Raw genomic sequence first — 13,533 nt, 5'->3', positions numbered from 1 at the left:
TTTGACACGACTTGTATAAAGACCCACCCTATTTCTGTACTTGTAAGTGGTTTTAAACTGTTCTTAATATCATGTTTTAATTGATGTAACGTGCCTGGAGTCCTTAGTGTGAAGGGTGGGTAATAATAGTAATAAGAAGAAGAAGAAGAAGAAGAGTTTGGATTTGATATCCCGCCTTTCACTCCCCTTCAGGAGTCTCAAAGCGGCTAACAATCTCCTTTCCCTTCCTCCCCCACAACAAACACTCTGTGAGGTGAGTGGGGCTGAGAGACTTCACAGAAGTGTGACTGGCCCAAGGTCACCCAGCAGCTGCATGTGGAGGAGCGGAGACGCGAACCCGGTTACCCAGATTACGTGACTACCGCTCTTAACCACTACACCACACTGGTAATAATAGTAATAGTAATAGTAATAATAATAATAGTAGCAACAACAAAAAATGTCCACCACCGCACCCGAGAGTAACAGGAGTTGCAGGCAAAGCAGGTCACGTGACTAACACAACTCTGCCAGCCCTACTTCCATTTGAACTAGTGGAACCAGTGGAAATAGGACAGAAGGGGCACAACTGCAGGGGCAACCCAGCAGAGCCCTTGCATTCTTACAGGCATGCATCCTTGTGGTATAAATAAGTTAACCCTCTGTCCTCAGGGGCCTGTGGTTCACGAGCTTTCTCTGCAGCTGGAGCGGATGAACGTGTGGGCACAGCTCTAACAGTCAGGAAAGGAACTGAGGCTGAAACCAGACATGGTGTGGCACCCAGAGCAACCGAGATCATGAAACAGGAGGCCGTTCAACACAGCATGGGCAGGCATGAGGCAGAAGCTGAACCCTTCCTTCAGCTGTGCGCTTCTCCCTGAAGCCTCTCCTCTCCTTTTAGTTTTCCTCTCAGAGGGGATCGCAGTGCCTTGTCACACACCTGCCAGGGGCTCAGCTAATTTGAGTGCCCCACTGCCACCGCCACACGACAGCATCTCTTAGGTTGCCTTCCTGGAAGTGGACTGCCTGGCTCAACCACTTTTGGCAGGAAGACATGGTTATTTGTAAAGGCTCAGTGGGTGGCTACTAGATGCAGTCGTATTTTTAATGTCATGTTGCTGTTTCTTTTTTTATGTTGCTTTTTCTTCTTATGCACTTTAATATCAGCCCTAAACCATTATTTATGTCATTTTAAATTCCTGTTTATATACACGTCCAGAATTTCCTGTCTGGAACTATGGATGAAATATATCTGTACATGTAAATGTACGTAAATGTGTACATATGTACGCATCAGCATTAGCCCAAAAGGGGCTGAGAATCCAATTTGCTCAGCTCTTCTTTCTGCTAACTATTATTTGCCTGACTCAAAGGATGCAAACTCTTAGGAATAGAAAATGGAACTTAAAACAACCCGTGATCTCCAAAAGCAACAAGTTTGGTAACTCCTTGCCCTTGTTCCAGACAGACTGAAACCTGTCACTTCCAGTTAGAACACATGCATTTGCTGTAATGCACAACGATCGAGGAAGTAATTCCCCCTGTTTGTTTCCAGGATGAAGAGTCATCGCTTTTGCCAAGGATCTGACAGGACGCTTTGCTTGCTTATGGTGAAGTATTAGATACGATGCTTGCTTAGCAAAGTTTGTACGAACGGAAATGCTTGATTGGTGACTTCCCACGTCTTTACCACTGAATCAGAGGGCAAACTATAGAAAACCCGAATTGCATTTGTTCCAATTCAGCATTAAAGAGTGGGTTTTTGCAGGGAAAACGCTGGGGGGGGGGGAGTGCTCAGACACAGTGTTTTCAAGCACAGGCCTGTGCCTAGAAAACATGGGGCAAAATGTAAGTGTGGATGAGGCCAGAGAGCTGCAACCAAGCTTCAAGAAAGTAAGTGACTTTCTGTAAAAAACAGCTTCAGTGCCTCTCTCCCTCCCCCCACCATTTGACCAAAGCAATGAAAGAAAAGCCAGAAGCATTCGAAACAGTTAAGAGTTTATTCTTTAATATCAATAAATAAGCAGCTAGAAGAATCTCTTCATTTCCTCCAAGTTGAGGAGTCTCACTTGTTTTGTTTGTTTTCCCTAACAAAATGTTTCCTTCTGTTTTATGTGTGCATTAAAAAATCCAACCCCTGGCTTGAGGTGGGTTCTAGTCGTGTGAAGAGGGGGGAACGAACCTAGTTCGTGTGGGCACTAATGCAGAAAGCGGGGGGGGGGGTAGAGAGAGAGAGTGTGTGAGTGAGTGAGTGAGGGAGAGAGAGAGAAAGAGAAAGAGAGAGAGAGCAGGGCAAGGGGTGGGCAGGTGGCTCAAAATGTACAGAAGCCAAGTAGCTAGTGGTGTTTTTGGGGGGTGGGGAAGCTGGCAGGGAACACGGCATGGCAGGTGCCAGTTCTGTGGCCCACACTGGTAAGTCCCCAATGAAAAGGAGGTACGAAGGGTTTGTGGGGAAGAAGTTGGCTATTAAATAAGGGGAGGGCAGAGAAGAAGCAGGGGTGGGAGCAGCAGACATGGCTGAGGAGTGAGGGGAGTGGGTATATCTTCACGATTTTGTTGAAGAGGTTATTTCCGCGGTGACTCAGCGGTTCACTTCTTCATCCTTTCGTCTAAATTCTCTGTAAAAGGGGGAGTGGGGAGGAGAGAACAGAGAGTGAGGGGCAGAGAAGCAGAGACGAGTTCCAGATTCCCCACAGCAGTGAGATGGACAACCTCAAACATCAGGCCCTTGCCAAAATCAGGCCACGCGGCTGGAGCTTCACAACGTGGGGAATAATACCCAGCCACAGTGCCTTGCCTCACTTATCATTCTAGTCAGACGCTCTAAGATAAGCGGCGGAAAGGTCTTGAGCAAGCAAGCAGATGGACATGGAGTAGACCTAATGCCTCTATCCCTCCTCTGCCTTGAACAGATAATAATAGGCAGAAATTCAACGGCTGCAGGTTTCTGCATCATTGTTTGGGAAAGCCCCACCTGTTGAATTTCTGCCTAGCACACAGACTCAAGGGTCTTGTCAGATATAAAGTTGGATGGCAGGTGTCCTCCTCCTTACCAGAAGCCATTGCTCCATCCAATTTGAGAGGACTCAATAACATTTTACGTGGACATGATAACACAGAGCGTTTGAGCCCCATGTTAATTTCTCTGAACTAAACAAATTAGATGCCACCTCCCAACAAAGGTATGATCCTCCCAGCCCATAAATGCAGGGCCAAGGGGACACTAACAGGGTAGGACAGGGAGAAGGGTGCCATGTTTATCTGCTACTGAGCCACTCCCAACCCCGCAAGGCCAGTTTCCTCTCCAAACTAGGCCCACATACCCCTAGAGCCCAGCTGAGGGGTGAGAGAGGGAATTAAAACTTCTTGGGAGTGCGTGGCATTTGCAAGAGAAAATAAATAGGTCAGGAAGGCTTAACCACCACCACCCCTACAAATTCTCCTATTCAACCCCTCAGATTGTCCTGCAAATGTGCTAACGGCCAACACCCCAAGCCCTGCCATTAGCACTATGAGTGGAATAGGATGGGGAGCTTTGGTCATGCCTAGTTTGGCCTGATTACAGTCTGTGTCCACTCAGGAGAAATAAACCCTACAGGTTCAGTGGGACTTGGTTTCTGGAAAGTACTCATAGGGCTTTAGCGCCTCAGAGAGAATGGCAGGGGGTTAACAGGAGTGAGCAAGACCTTGTGGGATATTCACTCACCTGGATCCACGCATGCCAGCCACACTGTGAGGAACCCCCAGCAGAAGAAAGCTCACCCCACCAAAAGCACCTCTGCTTTACGTTCCTTGCCTAGCCAACCTCATCCCACCTTGGTGTAGAAACCAGCAACAGCAAGAGCAACAGGTCCAGTGAAGGGGGCAGCCCTGAGCTCAGGCCACCCCACCCCTTCCAGGAATGGTGGGGCCAAGCGACTGTCCATGAGAGACTGGCCAGGCACGACATGGGGACACTAGCAGTGGGCAGTGAAGGCAGCTGAGGCACAGCCATGGAGAGCTGACGATGAGCAGATGGGGCTGAAAGACCTTCCCCGTTCTGTATGCACCCAAGTTAAAGCCATGGCTATCTCTCAAGTGTTGAGGCCAAATGGGCTTATTTGGGTGCGTGCAGAAGGTGGAAAAAGGCAGCTCCTGGGAACAGATGGGGCCCAAAGAGGATCCGGTGCTAACAATCATACCTGCAATTATATTGTTCAGTGTTCAAGTTTTCAGCAAATGCATTCCAATTTAGAATTTGGAATTTAGAATGCAGGGCTCAAAAAACCCAAAGGGATTAAACAGCTTTAACATGTTGTTATTGGCATGAAAGGTTGCCACTTTTTTTTTTTAATGGCCCTACAGTTTAGTGGTTTTCAAACTGTGTTCCAGGAAGCTTTCTCAGGGCACCTCTAGACTTGCTATTTTCAGGGGGATTCATGGATGATATGCGTAGAAAACTGGTGTAGTATCCACACCAAATTACAATTGATATATTGTGGAACCACTGGTGCAACTTATCTTATGTCAGGCTCTGACCTATGAGTCAAAAACTTATCACAGAATTATAGAATACTAGAGTTGGAAGGGACCATGAGGATCATCTAGTCCAACTCGTTGCCAGGCAGGAATATTTCACCCAACGTGGGGCTCAAACCCACAACCCTGAGATTAAGAGTCTCGTGCTCCGTAGACTGAGCTATGGAGAAACACAGTCAGTTCTAGAACATGTCCCACAATCCTCTGCAATGCACAGGGTTCCTTGGCAGATGCGTCAATACAGATTTCCTCAAGGTAGTTAGCTTGAAAACCACTTGGATAGTTTGTTAAAATAAATAGAGCCCGAGTATTTAAAACACATACATCTCAGCCAAATTGCCAGCTATAAACTAGCTAAGTAGCAACCTTGACTTGCATTAGGGTTTAGGCCCACGCTGACCAAATTCATGTCCACAAATTATTGTTAATTATATTTCATAATTTTAAATACTGACTGAATGCTAATTATTGCCTCCTCTTAACTGAATAGTTAATATAATTAAAAATCATTTATTTCAGTGAAAAGGGAATGTTTCCTGGAGCAGTCAAAAGTTAACAAGCGGTCCTCTTTTTGGGGCAGGATTTTCTCCTGACCCACCAGCCAAGCAGCTGGGTCCCAGTTCCCTGGACAATTCCAGATGCAGCAAAGAGACGGTTCAAGCAAAGAAGAGACACTTTCCCGCCAGCTCCCCACAGATATTGCAAATCTTCCCACATGGATGAACAGACAGATAGGATGGAGCAGCCGAGAGGACAAGCAAGGCATGCTGTCAAGGGTGGTAAGATACCTGGGAGGCAGGATACAGGAGAATAGAGGGGGAAGGAGTCTATGCTACAAGAGGGAAAGGATAAAAGAAATCAGAGTTAATAGACGTTAGGGAGAAGGTGGGCAAGGAGAAGATAAGATGATTAGTCTGGATGGGTGAAATGGAATGGAATGGAATGGAATGGAATGATGCCAACCCATAAAGGACTACTTAAGGCAGCCTTCTCCAATCTTGTGCCCTTCAGATGCTGCTGGACTACAACTCCCATCATCCCTGACCACTGGCAGTGTTGTCTGAGGCTGGTGGGAATTATGGTCCAAAACATCTGAAGGGCACTAGGTCATGGAAAGCTGATTTAGGGGCACTGGATATGGAAGAGGATTCCTGGTTCTCCTCTGTCATTCACATTAACTTACAAATTCTTGGGGAAGACCCAATAATCCTGGGCATTTCCCATCTCACCTTCCTCCACCGATTCCAACCCAGTGGAGTGTGCTTCATTCTCAGAAGTCACAAGACAACCTCAATATCCAGGCACTTCTAGGCACCTGTATCCCCTATAGAGCATGCATCTGCTGTTGCCTCTACCAGAAACGTCAAGTTTTCAAGCGCCTGGTTCCACACAGCACTGAGAGGCTATTTCAGTTCTTAGAAGGCAGCATTGAAAGTGATCATCTGGGAGGAGAACCCTGAATGAGCAAGCACCTAAAATTTAGATCTAACATCTAACGTGAGTTGCCCTGGATGGGTGCACATGAAGATGATGGAGGGTGAGAGGAAGAAGACAGGAAGGAATTGGGACAGAAAAGGTCAGCAGGGAAGGACATTCAGTTTCTTCTCTTCTCACCACAGTGATGTCCCCCCCCCCCGTGCTTTTCATCCGGTGCTCCTGACTCCCTTAAATAGGCAGGAGGAAGAGAAGGCTTCAAAAGGGGTGGGGTGGGGGCAAGGATTGAGACCAACCCAGGAGAAGGGAGAGGAGGATGGCTTACGCTCCAGGTAGTTCCGGGCAATGAATTTGAGCAGCTCATCCAGTAAGATGACAGGCAAGGATATCTTCAGCACCACCATCCAATGGTGCATATCCAAGTGGGTGAGTTTGAAGATCATCTGGGAAGAGCAAGAGCAAAGGAAGAGGTCAGTGTTTGCTAGGGTTGCAGGGAGAAATGCAATTCAGTTCACACTTAAAGGCAAATCTACCTAACCTGCACTTCCTGAAACAACAGGTGAACTGAAACACAACCATTATTTCTCTGAATTTTGCAATGCAATTCTCCAGGCAAGTACGATAACTTTTACTAAAACACATAGACTAATGTGGAGTGTCCATAGAAATGCATGCGTTAGTGAAAACAACACGCCGAAATGCATTCTATTAAGGAAAATGTAAATGTTAGGAAAATATGCTTTGTACAAACATGTATAAGGCAAAATTGAACACAAAAAATGTGTATATTTGGAGAAATTCACCTTAAAATGATGAATTTTCATGAGGATTTTAAAAAATCATAAATGGGTGTGAAAATGTAAAGAACAACAATCCAAACCCCTAAAAATTAGCTATCATGGGCTGGGTCCAGACAAACAGTGCAATCCTAACCTTGTCTACTCAGAAGGAAGCCCTACTGAATACAATGGGGCTTACTCTCAGGTAAGAAGAGTTAGAACTGCAGCCTTTGCCACCATCGAAATCCGTGGGACAAGTTACTCATTATGCCTTAACTCAAGTGCTGTTTTCTATGGAAACTAAGTGCAACTAATAAACAGTGGAGTCCTATACCAGTCTGCTCAAAAGTAAGCGTCATGGATTTAAGTGGGGGTTGCTCTCCCAATTAAGGGCACAAAATTCCTATTTTAATCATGAAGGGCAAACAGTTCTATATCACCAAACACAGCACAACGCCAGTGCTTTTCAACGTAGCCTTTCACACCTTTATCTGCCAGCGATCAAAGAATGAGCAATTGGGTGGTGGTGAGAAGCCATAGAGGGAGTGAACTGATCCTGAAGCTGGCAAGGAAGTCAAGCTGTGCTTGAACAACACTTACTGGCAGAGGGTCAACGTAGAGGATGACAAAGTGCAGAGACATGGAGAGGCAGATGGATCCCAGAAGCCAGATGTTCACCCAGGGGGGCATCCGAACCAAGGACTGGTTCTCTGACAGGCTGTGTAGGACAGAGAAGCAGGGTGAAGTTACCATTGGGCGGGAGACAGGGAAAAGCCAACACTTAAGCCATCTGTCAATATAAATCAATAGACACTGGTTCTTTAAAGATCAGCCAGTTGCTGGCTCTCCTGTATGTAATATGTCGTGTCACCCCCCCCCCCAAGAGATGAATGGAATCACAGTCCTGGAACCACAGCCCTGGCCAGGAAGCAGGGTATCTGGGGGATGAGACTAGGGAGGATACCTCTGAAGAACCTCCAAGGCAGCGCTATGTGAGTAATGCTGAAGATTGACTCTCACGGGCACCCTTACCTGTTGAGTGCATTGCACATCTCAATGGTGACCAGGACAGACAAAGCCATGGTCATTGGGACAGAGGACTCAAAGATCTCACATTCCAAACCTTCAAAGTCAGGGTTGTGTTCTGTGCACTGCATGAAATGAGACTGGGGGGCAGAAGGAGAAAGTGGGGAAGAGGATTAAAACAGGGCATGTTGCAGAATACCACTGATCTTGCCCTCCCGCAGTTCACTTCCAGTAGAGCACCCAGAAGTTCAAGCTCACCAACTGGTAGTAGGACACGGCAGGTCCGTCTTCAGCGTACAGGAACCACCAAGCGGCGGCACCAACAGTGGCAGCTCCGACATATCCTGCATGCAGGTGTTAAAAGGAAAGCTTAGCATGAACGAAGAAGAGGGCAGAAATTCCCCCCCAAAAAAACAACTGCCCTCCAAGAGCAGCCTGCAGGGGAAGTGAAATGGAGAGGGTTGTGGCCAAATGCGGATTGCAAAAGAAGCTGTGCTCCTTTGGATTATTAGGTGCCCTCAATATGGATTACAGGTTCAGGTTTCAGGCCAAATTTAGGTCTGATGAGGCCCTAAGTTCTGAAGGTAATGGGGCCCTTTATAAGTAAGTAAAATATTTAATTTAATTGTAATATTTATATATAGTATTATAGTAGCAAGTGGGGGTAATAGGGAACTGTACTAGTAAATAATATAGGCCTACTAAATAATAAAGATGAATATTTTTCTAAGCAATTTTATAATGGGATCAAAATAAATAAATTATGTATTACATGAAATCCGTCAGTAGGCATAAGACCCATACCCTTAGTCTATGCTGCCTGATCACCAGTCTACAAGCACTCTTTAATATTAGATAACGGGTTCAGCAGCTTGACCTACATTCAACTGTGCTGCACTGCAGTCTGCATGCTACATGTTGCCCTGCAACCAGTCCGTGCAGAATGTAGGCACCCTATATATAGAAATGAGCAAACCAGTGATATTTTAGGGAGCAGGCTAGCAAATGGGGCCCATTACTTACATCATAGGAGCCTACACAACACAAAACACTGTTGCTGTATGTAGGTTTTATTTTATTTGGTGTTTATCTTATGTTTGGAAATGTACATCCAGGATTTTTTCCCCTTTAAATTTTTTGGGGCCCCCAAGAGAGTGGGGTCCTAAGCTATAGCTTGTTTAGCTTATACGTAAATCCGGCACTGCACATAGGTAGGACTCGGGTGAGAGAGTACAGGATTTGTATACAGGAGTGAAAACTAGGGATGCAGGATGTCCGTATTCTGGATTAAGAGGGCAGGGCCCCAGGGAGAAAAGAATTTGTTACCTCCAATGGCCAAGTAGCGGAAGAAGAGCCAGCCACTGATCAGGGGCTCCTTGGGGCTGCGAGGGGGCCTGTTCATGATGTCCAGATCGGGGGGGTTAAAGCCCAAGGCGGTGGCTGGGAGCCCGTCAGTCACCAAGTTCACCCACAGCAGCTGCACGGGGATCAAGGCTTCAGGGAGACCCAGAGCAGCAGTGAGGAAGATACTGCAAGGGGAAGAAGAGAGAAACAAAAAGTGAGGAGAGAGGAAGCCCTTGTGAAGCAGTGGTGACACGTGCAGCTGCCAGAGGGCAGGCAGGCCTGGCCACAAATATCATGCTATTGGACTCTCTCAGCCCTTTCGCTGAGCCTAGTCAGCCTGGCAGCAGGGCTTGCCTAATGAAGGCTTCGTGAAGGGGATGAGGGAGGGGGATCCCTTACCAGACGACCTCACCCACGTTGGAGGAGATGAGGTAGCGGATAAATTGTTTCATGTTGTTGTAAATGGCCCGGCCCTCCTCAACGGCGGACACAATGGTGGAGAAGTTGTCGTCTGCCAGCACCATTTCTGAGGCGGTCTTGGCTACAGCGGTGCCAGAGCCCATGGCAATACCAATCTCAGCCTTCTTCAGAGCTGGGGCATCATTTACACCGTCACCGGTCTACCAGGAGGAAGCGGAAGGAGACAGGGAGTCAACCGAGGCAGAGGGGATCAAATGCAGCAGCCTAGCTGGGGAGATTTCATTTCTAAGGCCAAGGTGCACTTTTGCACAAAGGATATCACAAAGGATATCATAGAGCTGGGGAAGGGGCAAGCAAAAGCGAACAGGGACCTTTTCTAAGAGGAAAGCACAAAGCATTTGGGTCTCTCTGGCTGGGGAGGAGGGCTTCATACTAGTTTATAAAATTCTGAATGGTTTAGAGACAACGAAGAGAGAGATTTTCTCTCTCCACTAGAACCCGGGGTCAAGCAATGAAAGGGGCAAGAGTTTCAGGACATGGAATGCATTTCTTGCAAGATGCAGTGATGGCCACTAGCTTGCATGAAGAAAGGCCGTAGCTCAGCCTTGTTTACAAAATGCTCCGGGTTCTATCCCTGGCATATCCAGATAAGGCTGTGAAGGACTCCTGTCTGAAACCCTGGTGAGCACCTGCCTTTCAGTGCCTACAGCACTGGGCTAGATGGAGCAATGGACTGGCTTGGGATATGGCAGCTTTGGATAATGGGTTTCAAACCAGTCATGTGCATGGAAAACAGGTTAATAAGGGGCTGGATGGTGGATAATAAATGGAACCTCCTTTTCACTGAGGAAGCTGGGAAGCAACAGTCAGGAGAAGATGGCTGCATCCAAGCTCTGCAGGTGCAACATCTGGCTGGCCACTGTATATGGGATGGGATCTTTGGTCTAATGCAGAAAGGCCATGTGGGGTGAAACTGAGGGACACAGAGGACTTTTATCCACATAAAAGTCTACACTGCATTAGAGGAGGAAATGGACACCCATGTATACCATCATATGTAATGGCTGCCTATATGTCTGTTTCTTGGCAGCGAATTCCCATCACATGCATTCTGTAAAACAGACACTTCCGTGGGCAATATTCACACATGATGATATGCACAGGTATACATTATTTCCCTCTGTACCCTCAAGATAGGTGTTGCTGGCTGCAAGCCCCCTGTTGCCCTTTCAACCATCCTCCCACCCTGCCATTGCCGTCCGTCTATTCACCATGGCTGTGATTTCATCAAAACCCTGCAAGAACTCCACAATCTTGGACTTGTGCGTCGGCTCAACACGAGCGAAACAGCAGGCTCTCTTGCAGGCTTCCCGCTGCTCGCTTAAGGGCAAGTCGTCAAACTCACGGCCGGTGTAGGCCCTGCCAGTCACGTTCTCCTCCTCTTTGAAGATACCAATGCGGCGGCAGATGGCAATGGCTGTGCCTTTGTTGTCGCCTGTGATCATGATGACGCGGATGCCGGCTTCACGGCACAGCTGGATGGAGCCCATCACCTCCTTGCGGGGTGGGTCCAACATGCCTACGCAGCCCACAAAGGTCAGGTCCATCTGTGGAAGGGAGATGTCTCAGAATAGGCTCCGAAAGCAGTGGACAAAAGCTCACAGCCCGTCTGATCGCTATAAGGACTAATCTGCGGCACTTCAACAGCCGGTAAATGAAAAAGGAGAGTTTCAACTCTCCCAGTGTTGAGATCAACTGTCGCTGAATGGTTGCCGGGTTGGACTTTGTTTTGTTTTTTTAAAATAATATTTATTAATTTTACAACAGTTTAAACACAACACTACCAAAAAAAACACCAAAAAAACAAGGAAAAAAAACAATACAACACAGTACAGAAACACTACAAAACACTAACACATAAGATTAACAAAACAAAACAAAAACCATTTAAGACACAAAACAATTTCAATATCATAACTGGTTACCGGGTTGGACTTTGGGGAGAAGCCACAACTACAAAGCTTACTGGGTGACCATGGGCCGGTCGCCCTCCCTCAGCCTGACCCACTTCACAAGGGGTGAAGTCATGTGTGGGGTCATGTGCACCACCATGAGCAAACTGAAGAAAGGGTGGGGGAATTTTTTAAAAATTATCTGCTGAGAGCCTAGAGGTGCTCTTTATTCACCTTAAGAAAATGGTTATTCTCTTAAAACTTGTGTTAGAAATGTGAGGACAGTAGTACTGAAGGCTGAGTCCTGCCAAGGCATTTTAAGGCACTGTAAATATGAATGTACCAAATTCAGTACTGCACACATTTCCCCTAAAATCCAACAGAATCCATAATTGGGAATGTTGTACAGACAACCACAACAATGCAGCCTGAAACAGGAGGATATATGTTCACATTTTTGGGGGGAAAGAAGAAGAATTGGCTTGAGGGAATCCTTTCCCTAAATTCCTTTCAGCTCTTCACCTTAACTCGGCACTCCATCCTCCCTGTCACTCGCCACGCGATTTGCCCTCAGCATTACCTCATAGTCAGCAAATTTGGTGGAGTCCTCAAGGACCATGTCTTCCCTCTTTGGGGGGGTGTCACGGGTGGCCAGGGCCAAGCAGCGGAGGGTGTCCCTTCCTGTGCCATACTCCTTGATGACTCCCATGATGTGCTCCTTGACGACGGGGGTGAGGGGAACGCGGGTGGTGCCCACACGGACATAGTTGCAACGGTCTATCACACCCTCAGGGGCGCCCTGTACGTGAGAAAGAAGTAAAAACAGATATTGTGACTTGAGGGGAAAGCGAGCTGGGTGGCAAACGGTATTTCTGACCAGGTACTAGAGCTTTTATATGGAAATTCTGGAAAAGAAGTTCCCAGGCTGTGGTCCGTGGACCATCAATGGTCCTTGAGTTTCAGTCAGGCGGTCCATCCCATGTCTATATGGATTTGTGGTTGGAGACAGGAGACGGCACAGCTGCCACGTGAAATATTCGTATTGATTTTTAATTGGATTTTTATTGCCTCTTTTATTTCTTCTGCATAATTCAAATCATGCTACAATAAAATACAATATTGAAAAAAACAATAAAATGCAATTTAAAATAATACAGCATCTAGCAGAACACAGCATCTGCTGCAGAGGAAGAACTGAGGGGAGAGAGATTTTCTGCAGGCAACAGCTTTTCCACCTGCCTTGCTCCACCCTCCAGCCCCGGGAGCCTTTCCCAGACCATGACTTTGAGAACAGCAGAACAACTGGGAAGAGAGGAGTCCAGGGATAGTTTTTTTAAAATAATTTTATAAGTTGTGGGTCCTTGTTTCTCAATCTGACCCTTTTACATTTTTAAAAATGTTTTGTGGTATTTTATGCAGTGTGGTTTGCTGTTATTTTTATTGAATATAGATTCTTTATTGTAATGGATAAGTGTTTAATTATTATTTGCTGGTGTTTAATTTGGATTCCAATGGGTTATTGAATATTGCTTTATTTGATATAAGTTGTTTGTTTAAAAGTTATTTTGACTTTTGTTAATATTGATATTCGATGTTTTATTATGATTATTATGTGTGTTGGAAGCCACCCAGATGGGCGGGGGATAAATAAAAAAATATTTATTATAATTATTGCCACAACACGCAGACAAATCATTAGGGGGGGTGTCCTGCCAAGACCCTCAGCAATTTCCAAGTAGTGCATGGGTCAGGGAAGCTGCAAGCCAGTCTCCTGGAAAGCCACTCCCGACATACGGAGGGGTGGGGGTTGCGGGCTCATGCAACATTCACACCCTCGCGGGGCTGGCTGCAGCCCCGCGGGACTAGGGGAATCCCGGGATTCATTAGTATTCATCATTCACCGTGCCAGCCAATCGGTTGGCGGCGGGGGAGGGACTAGTAGGGGGCATTTAAGGTCGGGGCAGCCCATGCTCGCCCCTTTCTTTTCTTTCAGCAGCTGCGGCTGGCTCGTGTGACGGTTAGGCATTGGCAGGGGTATTATTATGCAAATGAGTTGGGGGGAGGAACGCCATCACCTCCCC

At 46.8% G+C, this 13,533-nt stretch overlaps 1 protein-coding gene across 2 annotated transcripts in view; it reads right to left on the bottom strand.

Annotated features, from left to right (window-relative positions):
• Positions 1-1,965: 1,965 nt before the first annotated feature.
• The window catches only part of ATP2A1 (ATPase sarcoplasmic/endoplasmic reticulum Ca2+ transporting 1), a 33,037-nt gene continuing 21,469 nt past the window's right edge, over positions 1,966-13,533 (bottom strand). The window contains exons 14-23 of one of the 2 annotated variants that reach the window (XM_082196905.1): positions 12,033-12,251; positions 10,772-11,107; positions 9,480-9,700; positions 9,063-9,265; positions 7,995-8,080; positions 7,743-7,876; positions 7,311-7,428; positions 6,257-6,374; positions 5,286-5,329; positions 1,966-2,597 (exon numbers count right to left, since the gene is read on the bottom strand). In XM_082196905.1, the coding sequence (XP_082053031.1) occupies positions 5,325-5,329; positions 6,257-6,374; positions 7,311-7,428; positions 7,743-7,876; positions 7,995-8,080; positions 9,063-9,265; positions 9,480-9,700; positions 10,772-11,107; positions 12,033-12,251 (1,440 nt within the window). In that variant the 3' untranslated portion in view covers positions 1,966-2,597; positions 5,286-5,324. The remainder of the gene's footprint in view (positions 2,598-5,285; positions 5,330-6,256; positions 6,375-7,310; positions 7,429-7,742; positions 7,877-7,994; positions 8,081-9,062; positions 9,266-9,479; positions 9,701-10,771; positions 11,108-12,032; positions 12,252-13,533) is intronic. The other variant, XM_082196904.1, reaches the window with a different exon arrangement.

Source organism: Podarcis vaucheri, assembly GCF_965113315.1.
Source record: "Podarcis vaucheri genome assembly, chromosome: 13".
In the NCBI taxonomy this organism is placed as follows: Eukaryota; Metazoa; Chordata; class Lepidosauria; order Squamata; family Lacertidae; genus Podarcis; species Podarcis vaucheri.
This window is presented reverse-complemented; position numbering and strand designations above follow the sequence as displayed.